Genomic DNA, 19,931 nt, shown 5'->3' on the forward strand with positions numbered 1-19,931 from the left:
TAGGCAGTCTCTCTCACTCACTTGCTTTCTTCCTGTGCCTTCACCACAGTGACATCTTCTACTGAATTCATATTACATAGCTGATGACTCTGCCCAAGACCAGGGAGGAAGGAGACATGGTCGGGGCATGGAACAAACATCTGTGGGACAGTAACTAATTAAGAAAGTGGCATCATTACCTACTGAGCACAGGCCCTGGGTCTCTTGCTTTATGTAATTCTTTTTCCCCGTGTGTGTGTGTGTGTGTGTGTGTGTATGTGTGCTATCTTGTATATATGTGTGCATATGTGGGTGTGCACGGGTGCATATAGAGACATTTTTAAGTGTGCCCTCAGGCTTGCATGGCAAGCACTTCAGTATGGCGAGCACGTTATTGACCCAACCATCTCTCAAGGCCCCACTGTTTCTTTTACTGTTTGCAATGGTCGTGAAGTAGGAACCATTATTGTCCTTTCTTTATATTTGAGGTAACAGAGGTCTGGAAAGGTTAATAAAACTTGCCTGCAGGGTCACACAGATCAGGGAGGCAGAGATTGATTTCCAGCAGGGACCCTGTGACTCACACAGTGTGCCTGAGCTCCCTGTGGAGTTGTCCCTCAGTGTGACGCAGTGGGAGTCTGTGCTCCCATCCAGCTGAGTCCTCGTTTCTCCCCTCTGTGCCACAAGCTATGCCACCTCATCGCACTCCCCACAGCCAGTTGAGGGGGGAGCATCAACCTTCTAGTTTATAAACAGAGAAGTCACAGTCTGGGGAGGTGAAAGGGTGTTTCAAGGTCACAGAGCTAGTGATGGGCAGGTGAAGACTTAAGGAGGACACTTCTTTGGGCCAGGTGTGCCTGTGGAAATGGGAGACACAGGGGCAGAGGGTAGCTCTGCTTGTAATGACACGAAGGGTGTTTGGGAGGTGTGTCTGAGAGAACAGTAGATGAGGGGACCGTAGGATGACGGTGGCTGTGGCAGCTGTCTTTTGCTGTGATAAGATGCTTGGCAAGGTTGGCTTCAAGGAAGGGAGCTTTTGACTCACAGTTTGGAAGTTTCAGTCTGTGGTTAGTGGCGTCGTTGTTTTGGGACCTGAGGAGGTAAGAGGCCATTATAGGGAGGGTGTAGTAGAACAAAGCTGCTTGCCTTGTAGGAAAAGAGAGGAAGAAGAGGGGTCGGGCGAGAGAGGGGAGAGAGGGGAGAGAGAGAGAGTATAAGGGGTTGGAGTCCCAACCAATACACCCGTAATGGCTTTAACTTGCTCTCACTAGGGCCCACCTCCTCAAAGTCTACCACCTTCCAATGGCACCACAGGCTGGTGACCGAGCCTTTAACATAGGGGTCTTTGGCTCCCACAGGCCACCTTCCTCCAAAATGTTGGAAATCTTGCATCTAACCCAAAGTTTAGGCTTTTCTTGAAGGAACCACTTTTACATGGAGAGGAAACAAGGCACTGCGGTCTGTGTCTGGATTGTCTATACTGTTTTGGTAGCATAAGGAGATCAGGGGATCATGGGCTGAATAAGGGGTATTTGTGGGGGGTCAGATATAGAGGAACAAGAGATAGAAGTGTGGGTTCCATTTTCTTCCCAATCATCGGCCCATTCCTGCCATGTCCAAGTAGCCCCACCTCTTTAGAGTCTGCGATGGAATTGGCCTGGCCCCGTCTTCTTGGCAGGCCACAGCACAGGGATCCCTGGTCATGATGAGAGTGGATGCTGCGCTGTGACAGTAGCGACAAGAAGTCCCATGTGCGCTGCCCAGGGGATACAACTCTTGATTTTGCTTTTCCAAAGGGCACCAACTAGATGAGATCCAGTGGATCCAGGACAAGACTCAGCTCCCTCTGTTGGTTTTCAGCTGCCTTCTTTGGTATCATTGGTTCTCGGCCATGTAGGGCTAAGCAGACACATCATTTATGAATCCTTAGATGACAGTGCTGGAGTCCAGCCTTCTGGGTCATGCCTCTTGGTGATACCCAAGGGTGTATTATGAAGTGTTCCTTATTCCCTCTATAATGGGAAGGGAAACCCACTAGCAAAGGTCAAAGATGACAAAGGGAGAGGGTTAATTCTGGACTCCAGATCTGCCTCTTCCCTGGGTGGCCCTGGGCATTCCGACTGACCTCTAGTTCTTCTCTGTGTTTCTTGTAGGAAAAAGGTACCACATCTGTTAGGGACGCCACACAAAAACCTGTTGATCTGAAGCGCCGGCTTCCCAGTAATGGTAGGAAAGGTGTGAGCTGCGTCCGGGGATGAGAGAGAGCTGCTTTGAGATGCTTCATGGTCCTCGATGACTGAGCGAGGACCTAGAAAAATTCTCTGCACCCTCATACAGCCCCAAAACAGCAGAGTTTGGAGCCGCTGCTCCACTCTTTCCAGAAGCACATGGCACACTTTCCCAGAGCAGTTTAGAATCAGTGAAGAAAGAGATGGTGCATGCAAGCTGTGCTCATTTCAGACAGAAAACTAGGTCTCAACATAGCCCCTATGTATTCTAATCAACTGAAAGCTCCCACAGTCCACCTTCCTCCAAAATGTTGGAAATCTTGCATCTGACCCAAAGTTTAGGCTTTTCTTGAAGGAACCACTTTTACATGAAGAGGAAACAAGGCACTGCGGTCTGTGTCTGGATTGTCTGTGCACAGGAGTATGAACTTACCAGAAGAAAGCTACTTTCCTGGGGAAGTGTTTTAGGTCAAGAATGTCCTGGCTTGTTCCTTTTCCACATTCTCAGGCAGCACTCACGGCCGTTTTTCTGGGACATAGAATCAGATTACGGAACAATGCTTTTGGTACTTTGAAAACAGGTTCATTAGTTTCTTAGCAAAGCACTACTTCGGAAGTTCAATGTGGTGGTGCAAATGAATGCAGACAGATTATATAGATATATACAGCTTTAATAAGGAAATAGACTTACAGGACCACAGGTTCCCGCGGAGCACTGGAAAAGTGAAGCAAAAGAAAAGGGCTGCTGGGCTCACGCCCGGCAGATTTATCTGTAAACATTAGCCGGAGGCGAACACGCCCCCAATGGGTGGGGCTATGTCCCTACAGATCCATGTGTGTATTCTCCCTCTGCTCTTGACTGTGGATGTGGGACTTCAAGTTCCTGCCTTGGATTCCCTATATTAATGGATTATAAGCTGTAATTGTGAGCCAAACAAACACTTCCTTGCTTATGTTACCTTTTGTTGGATAATACACACAGCCACAGAGTGAAACCAGATCACCAGCCCTTTTCCATGGCTGATTTCCTGGCTGCTCAGTTCTCTTTCTTGGCATAAGTGATGCTTCCTTGGAGAAACCCTCCTTGACCCACCCACCCCACTCAAATTTCTTCATATCAACTGTTTCGTTGTTGTCAACTAACCGACCATTTTCTGATATCTTCTTATCTATTTGTTAATTATCTCCCTGCCCCGGATGATCTCAGTGCCGATGAAGGGTTTCATCTTCATCAGCGCTGCTTTTCAGAGCCAAAGAATGGTGCCAGAGAATCCTGGGCATCCAGTCAAGAATTCTTTTTTTTTGTCTCTAGTAACTCAACACTTTCTTTTACCCTTTCAAGTCACAGAGTGGGCACGGTGTGGCAGATAGAGCGCTGGCTGGCTCAGAGCTCATGTCTAGGCACGTGCCGACTGTGCTTTACTCATCCTGTGATAGCAAGAATGTCATTAAAACTCTCACTGGGTCTGTATTTCCTCAACTAGATCCCAGAGGAAGTCCCTGTCACATCTCTAGAGTTTTCCTGCAGATTAAACTGTGTCAGTAAGATAACGCAGCATGAATGCAAGGTAGGGTAGCTTCAACCAGAATAAGGGAGAACACAGTAAACATGGGGAAGAGAATATTTCAGACTCATTCTCCAGATGCCAACCTCTGATGGGCAGCACGGGAAATCATCAGATTATGGAGGGTGAGATGCCGGTCACTTCGCCACCTTACAGCGAGGTTTTGTACTGGTACACCATGACTATGTACAGTCGATTGCCTGTTTCATGAGGTATGTTCTAAAGGGATTGTGTTTTCCCACCTCACAAGTTGCTTCTGAGATGCCTGCCTCCTGAGGCTGGACTGGATGGAGGACAGCTAGACTTAGGGTAGACACAAGCAGGGACTGAGAATGTGCTGTGGTTTCTGGAGAGGCTCCTCACATGGGCGCCGTCTTTGATCATCGTTAGTGTGTTGGGGACACTTGGAGAAGAGTGAACCTGACTGGGATGAAGAAAGGGCTCCAGGGTCAGTGTAGTACCCCTTCCTCCTTCTGATTGTACTTCTGTCCTTCTCCATGCTTGCCCTGGACTGCAGCTGTGATTCTTCTAGAGCTCAGAACTGTACCAAGTCCCAACATCTACTTCTCTCTCCTCCCTCATCTGTAGCTCTGGAGAGGCCTTTGCTTGCCTACCCCAGAGCCTTGCTTAGTCTTGTGCTCTCAGTCAGAGTTCAGTCTCAAGGTCTTACACAACTTAGCCATCTTGGATCTTGGGGACTTGTTTCTCTTCTTGGTTTCTACTGTTGGCCCTTCCTGTCTTTTCTTATACTCACCCAAATCCCCATTTCAAATGTCTGATGAGAGAAAAGTAGGGGTTGGTAGTGGCTGGATAGTAACAATGGAAGTTGGCCTGATCAGGCTAAATTTAACAACCTGGGTGAAACAGGCCAGTTCCTGAAGCAATAAGTGCATAGAGTTCACATAATAGAGGAAATATTGCCAGAGTAATCCTAAACACATTTTTGAAATTAAACTTGAGTTTAAACTTCCCCACAGGCAAGGAAAATCTTTGTGGTTTCAAGGGTTTTGAGATCCATGTGAGTCTTAAGTCCAGGACCAAAAGTGCGATACATAAAAAAATAATTGTCAAGTGTCACGAGAAAAAGCTTTTGCACTGGTCATTCAGTCAGCCTAGGAAACATAGCAAAACCCTATCTCAAGTGTTTTAAAAAAGGAAAAGAAAAAAATGGGCTAGGAATCGACCTCATTAGTAGAGTGCTTGCTTAGCATGTGAGAGGCCCTGGGCTCAGTCCTCAGTGCTGAAAAAAAAACCATCAGTATGAAAACAGATTCTTATTTTTATTTTTACAAAGGGGGCCAATGATTTAAACATATGCTTCACCAAAGAAGACACACAGATGGCGACTGAATTGTGCAAAGATTCCTAGTGTCATTACTCACTGGAGAAACGTACATTGAAACCACAGTGGCTTCATCCACACACCTATTGAAACAGCTAAACAGAAGCAACCATAGTAATTTTTGACTTGGATGTGGTGTGTCTGGAACTCTCTTATGGTGTTTGGCACAGTGTTACAGGTACTTTGGAATAGTTTATCAGTTTCTTACAAGCCTAGACATACACTTACCAACTCATCCAGCAGTCTCTCCCCATCACCCAGAGAAGACTGATACTGCTAGGCAAATGTTGACACTGGCTCTAGTTACAACTGTCAGAATCTAGGGTCAACCCAAGCGTCTTCCAGCAGGTGAACTGGATAGGGGAACTTTAGTGTATCTTTGACCTGAACATAGCTCAGCAGGGAAAAGATACGTGTTATTGGTGTGAGCAACAATGTCACAATTTTGAACTCATTGTCACATAAAAGGAAACCTCCCGAAAAGTTCACATGCTTTGTGGTTCCATTTTTGAGACATTTGGACAAAGGCAAAGCTTTAGAGATGAGGCAGACATTGGTGATTGGAGATGGGCAGGAAGCAGCGATAGGGGTGGGAGAGCAGCTGACTCCCGGAGTCAGGAGGAGGAGGTGGGGTGACACTAGATGCAGTGTGTCATCAACACAGCTCTGGTGTGTAATAAAAACATTGTATCAACCCCATGGCACACAGCACACCTCCACAGGACTGTGCATTGTTGAGATTTAAGTTTTCCCTAAAAGAGTGAGCTTTACTATATTACATTTTGAAAAATGAGTGTGAGGTTTGACGTGTGTCGCTGTGCCAGGAGTTCAAGTTCACCTAGTACTGTTTGGTGCTGGGCTATATGGTTCAGTGGATTAGTAGGATTCACAGGAGGCTCAAGTGTGCATAACTGAGTCACAGCCATTTATCTTGCCACCTTCGATCACAGTGGCATCCTTGTGACTCTCACACTCAGGTTTTGGAGCCTGAGGATTGACTTCTGCCATGCTGCCCATATTCCTAGACACAAGCAGGAGGCAGGACCGAAGAGTCTGCTTGCGATCTGGACAGGCAGAGGATGACCTAAATCTGTCCCCTGGGAGACTGCACTCTGTTTCCCTGGCAAGTTGCTCATCCTTCCCTGTGTCTTAGAGTCCCCACTTCCTCCTCCATATGTATATTCTCTGGAACAGCCTGTGGGTACTTCCTGGATTTGTGTCTTGGTGTCTAATCTGGCACTAGCATCATTAACGACATTTGGCATCACTCTCTATCTCTACGATGGGGGCAATAACAGGCTTCTTTCATAAGGAGTCCAAGGACTAAATGACACAAGTTTGTGCAGTACGTGGCCCAGCGCCTGACATGATGACCCTGTGAGGAATACAGTAATTGTCTTGGTTCTGGCCCTGACTACACTGGTAATACATTGATCTGTTTGTGTGCATGTCCCCTCCTGCCACAGGCAGGGCACACCATGAGGCCAGGAGCTGTGTCTTGTGGAGTTTAGTATCTCCCCGTGACCATCACAGGACCTGAGTATAAAGGGTGCCTCCTGAAGCGTTCTGAGTAGACAGCTCAGCTGTGACACTGGGATGTGGGGGCGCTGAAGACCCTGGCCGTCACAGGAAGCAGCCAGGTCATAGCTCACATGGGGTGGAGCCCACTGGCATGAACTGCACCCACAACCTTCCTGTTGCCACCTTCCCTGGGTTGGAGCCCAGGCACGGAACTGAGTGTCTCAAGACCCCCAGCAGCTCATCTGTCTTGCTTTACCACTGGCCGCTCCTGCTCCAGTAAGCCCAGGCTCACCTGCCTGTGCTCTCTTGTATAGGGACAGAGATTCAGGCATGAGGCTGGGTGGGAACAGGATCAAAAGGTGAGGACTTAGCTGTCTTTCTAGCTGGATAAATATCAGGCCCAGGAAGCACTAAAGTTAGCCTCCCTGGTGCTGGAGAATGAGGTGTGTGTGTGTGTGGGGGGGGGGGGGGAGTCTCTGTCCATGGTCCTGTTCTGAGTACACAGTGGGTGGTACTGATGGGGATACTGAGGACACTGTGTTTATCAGGGTATACAGTTAAAAGACAGGCTATGTCTCAAAAGATTGGACTGGGGAATTAAGGAAGAGTGAATAGGGACAAAGGTCCCTGTCTGCTCTCAGGCTCCCAAAGCCAACAATACTCATGCAGAATGGGGTGGACTGAGTTTAACTGGAGCACAAGAAAGAAGATCCAGGGCTGGTACAGCTGAAATGCATTTACAGAGGCGTGGGGTGCAGAGCAGAGATGGCGACCGATGCTCTTGCTCTGTGCCAACCAACCTCACCTTGGAACTATTGTTCAGTTCTGACAGGTGCACTTTAGGGTGGACATGTCCAGCCAGTCATGTCAGTGGATGGTAATCAGGATGATTAGGTGACCTAGCACTGGTTTGTGTAAACAGAGGGTGGAGAGATTTTGCTTAGGGAATAGAGATGTGCTAAGGTCACACTAGTGGCAACTCCTAACAGACTCCGTGTGGGGGAGACTGAACTCATTCTATGTGTCTCTCCTGTAGCACTGCTCTGTAGAAATTCCTGCAGGAATTAAACTGTTTTTATACATGAGCTGTGTGATAGATAACAGACTTACGTGGCTGTGTGTACGTGCCTGCAGGTGTGTGTGTGTGTAGTGGCGGTGTATGATCATGTGTGTATATACATTTGTGTCTGCGTGCGTACAGATATCTTTTTAGTTGTTCTCCACTTCACTTTATGAGACAAACTCCCTCACTGAACTTGGAGCTCACAGATTTGTACAGTTTGGTTGGCTAGTCAGCACCCAGGATCCTCCTGTTTCTGCCTTCCCAGTTCTGGCATTACCATCTTCCTCAGCTGTTACAGGGATACTAGGCATTAACTTCAGCCCCACCCCCATGCTTGTGTGGTAAACATGTTACCACCTGAGCCATCTCCCCAGAGCCCTGGTAGTTTTATTGTTTTAACAATTAACCAACAACTACAGATTGAATTTTAGACAACACAACTGAAGTATTGGCTCACCTGGTTAGTGACTGTTACATGGGATACCACCCCTAGAGCAGTGGTTCTCAACCTGTGGGATGCGTCCTTAGGCAAACCTCTATCACCAAAAATGTTTACATTATGATTCATCACAGTAGCAAAATTGTGTTATGAAGTAGCAACGACAATAATCTTATGGTTGGGTGGGGGTCGCCACTACATGAGGGCTGTATTAAAGGGCTGCAGTGTTAGGAAGGTGGAGAGTCACTCCTCTAGAGGACAAATGCAAGAACAGACCAGGGGTCAACTGTTTTCTCTAAGACACATGTTAGCAGATATATTTGTCTCACCCTTGGCCTTAGAGTCTTCAAAAGTAGCATACAGGAAGAGAATTGAACATGGCCAAGCACCAGTAAAACTCTCTCTGTGGACACCAAGGTTTGAATTTAGCATATTTTTTACATGTTACAAAAACAGTATTTTTCTTTTGATGATATTTTTCAACTCTTTAAAAAAATGTGAGTCATTTTTAGCCCACAGGTTATGAGAGAGTGGGTGGGTGGCAGGCTGGCCTGGCCTGCAGGTTGCGGCTCAGTGCTCTGACCTTGGCTGTGGGTGGATGCTTTAGGGAGAATCAGATGATGCTCAGCTTGATGGAGCCAGCAACACAATGATCACCCCGAGAAGTCCTGGCTAGATAGACCAACTGTCCATCAGAGGTAGTGTGGGGATGTTCTCTTGGCTCAAGTTATGCTGTGTGTTCCCCCAATTCTGCAGAGGTGTTGAAGTTAAGGTTAGTCTGGATGCTGTAAATACAGTCACCCACCCTCACTTGGCCCTTAGTCTTGGCCACATAGGACTGGGTTAGGAGCTGCCCGGGTGCTAACCTGGCTTCCTTGCTTCATAATTTCTGCCACATATTCAGGCTTCCCCAAAGTGTACCCTAGTGGACAGTAAGTTCATTTATGCTCAGTAGGTGTGGCAATTATCTTTCTCTTACTCTGGCAAAATACTTGGGATAAACAATTTACAAGGAAGAGGGTTTGGGTTAACACTTGACGTTTGGCGTCATCAGATGATTCAGCTCGTGGTTTACTGGCATGATTTTGGACCTGTGGTCATACAGAACATGACGGAAAGGGAGCCATGTGGTAGAGGAAGCCTGTTCACCTCTGCACTGTCAAGTGGTCAGGAAGGAAAACAAAAAACAAAAGCAACCCAATAAAACTTAAAAAAAAAAAAAGGCTTAAGGTCACTATGCCCCAATTCTTAAAGGTTTTTACTACCCAATATGTCAAAGGTCTGGGACGTAGCTCAGTAGTAGAGTGCTTGCTCTCAGTAGTAGAGTGCTTGCTCTCAGTAGTAGAGTGCTTGCTCTCAGTAGTAGAGCCTGGAGCTCTGAGTTACATCCCCAGCATTGTATGAATCAAGTGTGGGACTTGATCTCAGCACACGTAATCTCAGCATTTAGGAGATGCAGGCAGGAGAATCAGAAGTTCAAGGTCATCCCCAGATATATGGAAAGTTGGAAGTCAGTCCAGGATACATGGACATCTGTCTCAAAAAAACAAACAAACAAAAATCTCATCTCACCCACACACTCGGCCACCCACCCACCTAACCAACCAATCAAACAACCTAACAAAAACCAAACCAAGAATGCCATGGGCTGGGTACCAACCCCTTAACACATGGACGAACCTTCAGATAACATTCAAGATCCAAACTACAGCTCCAAAGAGACTTTGCTTTGCTGAGAATACCCAAAGCCTGTCCCCGAGAAAGGAGAGCCCCTGGGTCAAACACCTCTGCATTCTGCCACTTAGCCCCCTGTAGGGGAACGGGTGGCTGGGTTAGGATGAGGCCTTGAGAGCCTTTACCCTCATCTGGTTCCTGCTGTGGAGGGGACATGCCTCATCCTGGATGGCAGAAGGTCCCCTCCCTATCTTCCTCCTCTGACAAATGGGGAACCATAGCTCCCTAGGGAGCTTGGAGTGTATGCCCAGATGAGCCTCCAGAGACTGCAGTAGTGGGCCTGGCCTGCCTGGGGCTGCTGATCCAGTCTTTGGACATTTAGAGATGGGATTGTTTCTCCTTGTGACAGTTTAGCTTCCCTTTCTTTCCTCCCTTTCCCCTGACTTCTTTTGACTGACAGTTGGCACGTCTGCCAAATAGAACATAAACAAACAAAGAGACAAACACTGCAGTGCCTGTCAGGGACGATGCTAAAAGTACTGGTTGGAAGTTTTACATTTTTATGTCTTTACCAAACTTAGCTCCATCAGAATAGTTTTCCACATCTTTGTACAGGTTGCATAAGGAAAATAAAATGTTAAAAAAAAGTTACTTGGGAAGTTTCAAATCAAGCATCATAGACAGAAGACAAAAAAACTTATGTGCCCATTGCCAGTTTTGACAGTGGCCAGCTCCTGGTCAGCTTTGTGTGGCCTCCACCCCATCCTCTCCTCCTAGGGTGTCTGGGGGCAGAGCCGCAGGAAGGTTTTGGTAGTGGCACTGACTGCATGTGCACAGTATCCTGATTGTACGTGCTTTCTTTCAGATAATCGCCTTTGACGAGTTAAGGACTGATTTTAAGAGTCCCATAGACCAGTGCAACCCTGTCCATGCGGTAAGTAGTGGTGCCAGTGGTGGGCAGGGAGTGTCCCCACAAGTCCCCGGGTTCGAGAAAGATGGGGGGAGGTTTAAAGGGCAGAATATACTGTCCTGGTCCTGCCTATACTCCTTGCTGATAGTTGCTCCAGGGTCTCCTTGCTGAGGTCTGTTGAGCTCTTGCAATACATTGCCAGTCAAGTGTGGCAGTTCCTGTAGCCTGGGTGAGGGGATCTGCTGGATGGTGGTGCTGAGTCCTCAAAGCCTGATGCCAGTGATTTTTGGTTCCTTATCTATGACCATAGACAAAGGCTCTGTATTGGCCAGCATGTCTGTAGGGTGTGCAGGTATCATGTATGAACCTCTTGCTCTGCGGGAGGTGGGCAATAGTTGGATTTCTCATGGAAGGTGACAGATGGGTGCGGCACCAGGTACAGCCCCATTATGTGGTGGACTTTTCATCTCTCATGCCTGAGTCTTCGGGTCAGCTCATGTACCAGGGAATCTGGTGTAATCTGCTTGAAGAACTCTGGGTTCTGCTTCTGGGTCTCAGGTCTGGAACCCTGCTCTGCTCAACTCCAAAGCCTGTCTTCTGACCACCAACTCAAGATGGTTCTGGAAATGACTTGACTTTATGATATCTAAGCCCTGCTTTGGCATCACAGCCTTTGATTCTATAAAGTAGAGCCAAACTCTTTCAAAGTCAGCTATAAAAAGCGAACTGGGTTAGTTGAAAGTACCCTTAAGAACCACTTGAAAGCTTAGTATACTTCATAAAAGTTGTAATTTTTAAAACCCATTTTATTCTCCTCTACCAGCCTCACCACCCACCTGTGATAAATCTGCCAGGCCTGACTATTTTTTGCCCAGGGTCTCATGTCTTTCTGGACACTGAGCTTGGCATCAACAGCACACACCTGCTCATTGGTACCCATAGGCGCTCAGACTGGCTTGAAGCCAAGCATGTTCGTTTCTCAACACCAGGAAGTCAGGAGCCTGAGCCCTCCTCCAGCTTGTCTGGAGTTTTTCTGGTAGGATTCCCAAGAAGAATAAGTAGGGAGATCTTCCCAGCCCCTTGTTTCCATCATGTCAGTTCCGTGCCAGGTTGTGGGCACCTGGTGAAACCTGGAGATGCTTTTGTGGAGTCTGCTTTTGGCTCATCAGGACAACTCCTTTATTTGGGCATTATGTTAAGACTTGCATACCTGTTGCCCCTTAGGGAGTGGGGGAGTTGTTTCTGGAAAGATAGTGCAGAAAAGCAGTCACTAGGAGCATCCAGAACTACTTGCCAGAAACAGAGATGGGTACCACAGGATGAAGGCATGGACCTCTACCCCTTTCTCTCCCTGTGGTTCTGGGATGGAGCCCAAGCCTTCACATATACATGAGACAAATGCTTCACCACTGAACTACAGTTTTGTTTATTTTTTTGTAAGCTCCTATTATGGCAACATTTCTAATTACTTATCAGATTAATTAAGGAGTGGAGTTCTGTGAAGCCCAGACATGAACAGACCAAAGCCTGAGGTGTCCCTGGGGGAGAGGGATTAAAAACAAAACCGTAAAATCTTGAAAGTTGTGATTAGGCGAGCGTGTAGACACGTTACGATTCTCCATGTCATTGGGACATTATTTCCCAGCATGGAATGGAATGCTCCAGCCACTTCATTGAGCTGTCGCCAGCCCTCTGACCTCCTGGAGGCTCCCAGAGGAGAGCAGCATTCAGGCTCTGAGACTTACAGACCTCAGATCTTTGGGCATTCCAGGGAAGTCCTCTACCACTGAGCTACAACCCATGTTCCTTAGATTTAATGTGCTCTAAAATTTCTAGTATTGGTAGATGTTTTGGTGGACCTCTTCCAGGGGCACGGAGGGGGGGGGAGTTCCCTTTCAATCTTCCACCCCCACGAGGAAGTCTCTATCGTAGGGAGGGCTGGTGTTTTCCTGCAGGGCTCTGACTTGCTGGAGTATGTATGACTCTTGGTTGTGTGTGCATCTGTATGAACTCTCTCACGTGTGTAGCTTGTCTTCCCCGAAATGTGAGCAATAACTTGTCCTGATGTGGCTCCTTCCTCTAGGTTTATGGACTACACAGAGATCACTGTATTATGATTCAATTAGGGAAACTGAAGTGTCCCAGCCACCTGTCCTCTCCTGATCCACAAGGAAACTCGTTACCATTATGTCTACAACAGCCAAATTGCTTCTGTAATGAAGCACCAGAGATGCCACAGCTGTGTTCAGTGTGGCTCAGAAATCTTGACAGTTATAGCAGAGAAAGGAAGCTGGGGCATTTAACGTCTGCTGTGGGCAGTGTCCTCTGTTCAGCTTCATAACATCTTCCCGTGGAAATGAGCCAGTTCTTGGAGACAGATGGACTTGACATCTAGAAAACTCATAGCCCAGGGCACAGTTGGTAGCCTGACTCTAGGGAGGGCTTGCTTCCTTCAAGTACACTCACATAGAAAAAGCGAAGCAAGGTAGCATCCGCTAATGAAGATACAAGCTTACTGCTCCTGGAGATCCAGGAAGGTGTCCTGTGCCTGAGATACATAGTAGCATATGGTGCCCACCCTGCATGCAGGCCATCTGTGTGTGCATGAAGACTTGAATACTGGATGAGAAAAAAGAATACATGCTTTTTCCACGAGTGTTTTTTTTTTTTAAAGATAGAGGTATACTATGTGTATACATGCTCATGTGTGTGCCCGTGTGTGCCCATGTGTGCAAGTACATTTGCACATACATGTTGAGGCCAGAGGTTGATGTCATATGTCTTCCTCTGTTTCTCTGCACAGTTTTGTTTGTTTGTTTTTCTTTTGATTTTTTTTTTTTTTTGAGACAGAATTTCTCTGTACCTTTGGAGTCTGTCCTGGACTAGCTATTGTAGACCAGGCTGGCCTTGAACTTACAGAGATCCGCCCGCCTCTGCCTCCCAAGTGCTGGGACTAAAGGCGTGCACTGCCACACTTGCTTTTGCTTTTTAAGGTGGGCTCTGTTTTAGGGCTGGAAAGGTGGCTCAGTGGTTAAGGGTCTGTCCTGCTCTTGCAGAGGACCTGAGTTTGGTTCCTAGAGCACACATAGGTTGTAACTCTAGCTAGAGAGGATCTGATGCCCTCTTCTGGGCTCTGTAGATAGCTGCACTCATGTGCACATACCTGTACTTTCACACACACACACACACACACACACACACACACACACACACACACACACATACACAAAATTAAGTCATCATCATAATAGATGACAAGGTCTCTCAATGAATCTGGAAGTCTTAGATTTGCCTAGACTGGCTGGTGAACAGGGATCCTCTTGTCTGTGCCTCTCTGGCACCGAGATTACAGGTTCATGCCACTACAATCGGCTCATTACATGGGTTCTGGGACCTGAACTCAGGCCCTCATGGCTGCAGTGGACACTACCCCCTGAATCACCTCCCCAGCCTGCCAGCGGAGTTCTTTTAAGTGCAAATTTCTACCAGGTATGGTGGCTCATGCCTGCAAAACCAGCACTTGGGAGACTGGCACAGGAGGAGTGTCATGAGTTTGAGGCCAATTGAAGTGACACAATGAGCTCCAGCATAGCCTGTGCTACAGCCCTGTCTCCAAGGTAGACTGTGCTACAGCCCTGTCTCCAAGATAGCCTGTGCTACAGCCCTGTCTCCAAGATAGCCTGTGCTACAGCCCCGTCTCCAAGATAGCCTGTGCTATAGCCCCGTCTCCAACATAGCCTGTGCTACAGCCCTGTCTCCAACATAGTCTGTGCTACAGCCCCGTCTCCAACATAGCCTGTGCTACAGCCCTGTCTCTAACATAGCATGTGCTACAGCCCTGTCTCCAAAAACAACAACAAAACAAAACAGAATAAAAGAGCAAAAAGCAAGTGGCTCTGATAGGGTAAAGCAAGAGGCTCAGACTCTGCCGGGGAGAGCCACTAGCCTGTGCCTGGGATGTGTCTCTGGGGGTTCGGCTTCCTCTGCTGGGGTAGCTATGCGCTTCTCACACTCACAAGCCACCCTTAACCTCCTGTTTCCTTTCTTTCCTGCGCCTCCTCAGAGGGAGCGACTGAGGAACATCGAACGCATCTGCTTTCTCCTGAGAAAGGTCAGAGGGGTCCTCCAGGTGGATGGAGGGAGGGTCATGGCATGGTGCGAGGGGACATCGGGTGAATGGCAGCAGGGAGGGCAGGGTGGGAGCAGGCTCAGCTCTTTGGAAACCCTCAGAGGCAAGAGGAACTAATTGCAGGGAGTTGTTCAGCCGGTGTCAGCAAGACCCTGGCCATGTCGGGGGCTCTCTGGTGCAGTTGCAGGGTGTCCCTTTTCCATATGATGGTGGCTGACATTTAAAGCTCCTGGCACTTCTCAGTCTTTGTTCCTGTCTGTGCTGGGCTCTGGATTTTAATGACACTTCCTGACATAAGGAAGATTTTAACTAGACGCTGGGTGTCTTGAGGTTCCAACCTGTTACTCAGCTTTGCAGTTTGGCCTTTTGGCAGGATCACTGAGTGTGGTGGAGAGGTAGGCCAGGAACGTGCTGTCAAAGGGGGATAGTAGACCACAGCTGTCCCAAGCTTCTTCTGGAGCACGTGTGCACACATGCCACCCAGGCTGGGCGTTTGGCATTGTTCAATTCTGCCCTCCTCCAGTCAGGAAAGTCAGTCAGCAAAGCTTAGAGAAGAGGGACTCATGGGTGAAATAATCCAGGTCCATGGCCTTGAGCCAATGACTGTCCCTGACCTCAGTACAGAGTGGAGGGTAAATGGCCACAGGGAAGCCATCGTCTGCCCAAATACAGCCTTTTGCAAAACGAAGTGCCCAACAATGGCATAAGGGGAAGACTTTTACAAAGTTTTGAAGTTCTTTTCTGTCTTTTGTTGGAGGGAGCCGAACCTAGAAGCCTATCATTTCTCTAGCTAATAACTTGCCCTTTAACGTTTGCTAAGAAACCCAGTGTGTTAGAATCCTGCCTCTTATTTGTTTCAGCAGGGATGCATGCTCAGATAAGAGCACACATTTGGAAATACTAGTGATCCAAGGATTAAAGAATGATTAAGAAAATAGCATATAATTTGCATTAAAAATGTGCAAATTACTTCCTAGATAATATCACAGACGCCAGCAGCAGACTCCGGCCATCAGATCCATGTCCTCTGGTGTTCTCGTTAAGATAATTCCCAAGTGACACAAGCCTGAGGGAGACAAAAATCAAACTGCTGTCTCTCAGGCACCCTCCCATCCTGAGTGCGTCACCCCGGTTTCTCTATCACGTGATCACTCCCAGTCACATCCCTTAGCCTTGCTCAACTTTCTGCTGTCTGGCTGCAGACTGACCACAGGAGGCAATGGCCACCCGTTGCCCCATAGAGGTCCTTTTTTTGGTTTTTCGCTGCCTACAGTCTTATGCTCTAGGCATTTCCAAGGTCAGAGCGAGGATGTGATGCAAGCTATCCATGGATTAGCTTTGACATAGGCAAATCTGCATGTGGTTTGCATCTGCCCCCGCTAAGCAGCAGAGGAAAGCAGTTTACATGGCAAATACTGTATTTCAAGTGCCTTTTCCTTACTCCTTCCTTTCTGGCTGCTGTCTCCGATGCTAGTTAGACACAACTGCTGCTCGCTGCAGTGGGCAACACCAGGGAAGACAGTCCAAGCTAGCTAGACATCAGAGAGCTGATGGACTCAGGCACAGTAGCTATGTAAGATCATTCCCCTGCAGCCTCATGGTTCTCTGGCTCCATGGAGTGGCGAGCACTATGGGGCTAACAAGGCAGGTACCAGTCAAGTGCCCACCATGTTATTCCTTCCAGGAGTCTATCTTCTGCTCCATGCTCTTGCCCTAAGCCTGGCTTTCGGCTTTAGATGCTACTGTTTATTCTTTGCCATTGTGTCTGCCTGCCCTGGGTACCCAAGGCCATTTTCATTAATGTCAGGAGAACACAATTTCTTCCTGGGTGCGATTTTGAGTTGTTGAGACTTCTGCACCTAGTCATTGGGCATCTTCTTTAGCTTAACTTGGTAACTTTATAGGCTATTCCCACAGATGTGTGCAAGTGTTCTAGGCATGAAGTCTGTTTCTGCTACTGGAATGTTTGGAAAGGTTGGAGATGTTGAGTTGACAATCAGATATGGTGACAGTGAATACTTGGGAAGGTTGGTGATGTTGAGTTGACAATCGGATATGGTGACAGTGAATGCTTGGGAAGGTTGGTGATGTTGAATTGACCGTCAGATATGGTGACAGTAAATGCTTGGGAGGGTCGGGTGATGTTGAGTTGACCGTTGGATATGGTGACAATGACTGAAAGGTGACATGCAGCCTATTGAAGACGCTCACTCTGTGTTTACTAAGTGAATGAATAATAGCTAGTTTGTCCCTCTTGTTAGGAGCGCTGCCACAGTCTTCATTTGGGGATGCCAGGACAGTACCAACTATCTGTGATGTACTGCTCTTGTCCCTTAAAGATGGCATTTATTTATTCTCTCTCTCTCTCTCTCTCTCTCTCTCTCTCTCTCTCTCTCTCTCTCTCTTTCTGTATGTGTGTGTGTATGTGACAGGGTGACAGGGTCTCATGATGGAACTTAGGCTGGTCTTGAGCTCACAATATAGCAAAGGCTGGCCTTGAACTGCTCAACTCCTCATCCTCCTGTCTCCACATTCACATTACTAATGCTGGGATTACAGGTTTGTGCCACAATGGCCATCCCCAGTGACATACTTCCTCCACAAGGGACACAGCTTTTAATCCTTCTAATCCTTTCAGATAGTGCCACTCCTTGGTAACTAAGCATTCAAATATATGAGCCTATGGGGCAGGGGGATTCCTATTCAGACTACTACAGTGAGATGTGCAAACATCCACCTCCCAATTCTGCCCCTACCCTAAGCATTTCTATGACCTGTGGGGTAGGACTCAGGATGACACTCTTTTCTTTCAGGAGGGTGACATTGAGTATTGAATGTCATGAGTATTGTGCCTCAGACATACAAGGCAAGTGTCTACCACTGAGTTACATCCCCAGGCCTCAGGGTGACTCGTAAGTAAGAGAACAATAACACTTCATCCTCATGGCGTTATCCTGAGGATTCATTAGATAACACACACATGCGGTTCACCTGTACTTAACACTACTAAATGTCATCGTTAGTGACCTGTCCTTCATTCCTCCTAAAATCCTATGGCATCTCCATGGGCACACAGGCTGAGCTGATGCTTTGCCTGATGACATTCTCCCATCATCTTAGGTAGGTACTATTCAATGTTTTGGAGACAAGGTTATGAACAAAAGTGGTACAGCCTTGGCTGCTCCCTGCTATTTGTTCATGTTTCAAACAGGCTACATTCAGATTCCCAAGCTGCGAGCCCATGCTAGGGATAGCGTGAAGGCCCTGTGGATCTAGTTAGCATCACCACCTTCTGGGAATTGTACCTTCCAAGAAATTCCTTGGAACCAGCTTCCCAAACAGCCCACAATGGATGCGTCTCCGCGCTGATCGCTGCTAAGCCACCTCCTCGGCCTTCTTGCGAGAAAGGAAAGGGGCGCAAAGTGGCTCCATTTTTAGCTCTAGAATTATAGGAAAATGTGTTCCTCGGGTAGTTGTCGGAACTGCAGGGTGCTGGTGTCGACTTTGCTTGTGATTCATGTTTTGTGGGTGCCCATGCAACTCTCTCTACCCGGCGTGTAGTAGGCTCCATGGGCTGTGACATACTGTTTGGGAGACGCATCGTGGAAGGTTTGGTGACTGCTTCCAGGCACACATAGGCTTCTCGTGGCAGGCAGACTAGGGAGGGGCAGCCTGCTGCATCTGTGAGTTCAGAGTGGTCTCAGGGAAGAGCTTAAGTGGGAACCAAAGAGTTAGGATGAGAATAAAGAGGGGCTTGCTTTATCAGCAGCGATCCCCAGGCCTTGGATTTGGTAGTCCTGAGGTTCCTTTGGCTAGTAGAAGAGCTAGGGCCACGACGATTGTGAGTTTGGCTGACCTTGCCCAAGGTGAGGGATTTAACTGCTTAGCTCGGGACACCTCTCTGGGATCCTTCTTCATGTCCTAGTTTCTCCAAGAGTGTGTCTGGTCCATGGCAGGTTTTCTGGTGTTAGGAGATGGAGTCAGCTCTTGTGTGGAGACAACTTCCAGTCTCCTCTTGAGGGTTCTCACTGAGATGGGCAGGAGTGGGTGGGGCTTGTGGAGGTAGTGGAGCTGATTCCAGGGGATAATTGAGGGAGACAGGTGTTCTGGGTTCAACACTGGGGCAATCATAGAGGCAGTGAGAATACAGGTACTCCCCCAAATGCTCCCTGACCCAAGCTTCCCAGATGGCGCCTGTGTCACAGGGAGGAGCCCAGGTATGAAGCAAAGCTGCCCGCATCAGTTAAGCCTATTGCAGAAACTCCATGATGTGACTCCAAAAGCTACCACTTTCCCAGTGGAAGTCTCCTGTTAAATGAGAGGGCCCTGTAGTCTCCATTTGCCACACAGGTGGACGCACAAACACTTATACACTGTGTTCCAGGGATGACTTCAAAGTCTTCAGGGTCCAGTGAAAAATGACATTATAAGACTGCATGTAAAAAAAATGAGAATTTAAAGAATTAGATAACAGAACATTCAAACAAAGAGGTTCTTTTCTGAGCCCAGTGTCCTGTGCCACCACATGGGCCACATGTCCCTGCAGTGGGCTCCACCTGTGTCCATGGTCTGTAATTCTTTCTGTTATAATAGAATATGTCTTCTCTCTGTTGAAGATGGGCTTCATCACAGGACCAGATTTGTGCACGGGTATATGGCTAGATGTTTGTACGTATTGAAGCTAAGAGAGTTGCTGGGAAATACCCTCTCCCTCTGTAAGTTCTGATGCCTCCAAGGCCAGCCCAGTGGTGTGAGGAGACTGACCCCGAGGAAGTTACCTGAGCCATCTGTCACTCAGAGCCAAGCCCACTAGATCCCACACACCTACCTGTTAGATGCAGGAGCAATTGTAAATTACTCTTGTTTTAGCACCTGAATTTTAGAATGATTTATTGTATAATACTATTATGGCAATAGCTCTGTCGGTCAGCTTTCTGTTGCTGTAATGAAACACCTGAGGCAATCCATGCATAAAGAGGTGACAGTTATTTTGGCTCGCACTTTCTGGAGGCTCTAGTCAGGTGGCCTCATGTAGCCTTTAGCATCATGGTTAGCACATCACGGTAGCAGTACATGGCAGG

The 19,931-nt window shown here is 47.7% G+C and overlaps 1 protein-coding gene across 1 annotated transcript in view; it reads left to right on the plus strand.

Annotated features, from left to right (window-relative positions):
- Cnih3 (cornichon family AMPA receptor auxiliary protein 3) overlaps positions 1-19,931 on the plus strand; it is a 107,807-nt gene that overhangs the window by 40,925 nt on the left and 46,951 nt on the right. The window contains exons 2-3 of the mRNA XM_057769817.1: positions 10,677-10,745; positions 14,785-14,832. Coding sequence (XP_057625800.1) covers positions 10,677-10,745; positions 14,785-14,832 — 117 coding nt within the window. The remainder of the gene's footprint in view (positions 1-10,676; positions 10,746-14,784; positions 14,833-19,931) is intronic.

Source organism: Chionomys nivalis, chromosome 5, assembly GCF_950005125.1.
Source record: "Chionomys nivalis chromosome 5, mChiNiv1.1, whole genome shotgun sequence".
Lineage (NCBI taxonomy): Eukaryota > Metazoa > Chordata > Mammalia > Rodentia > Cricetidae > Chionomys > Chionomys nivalis.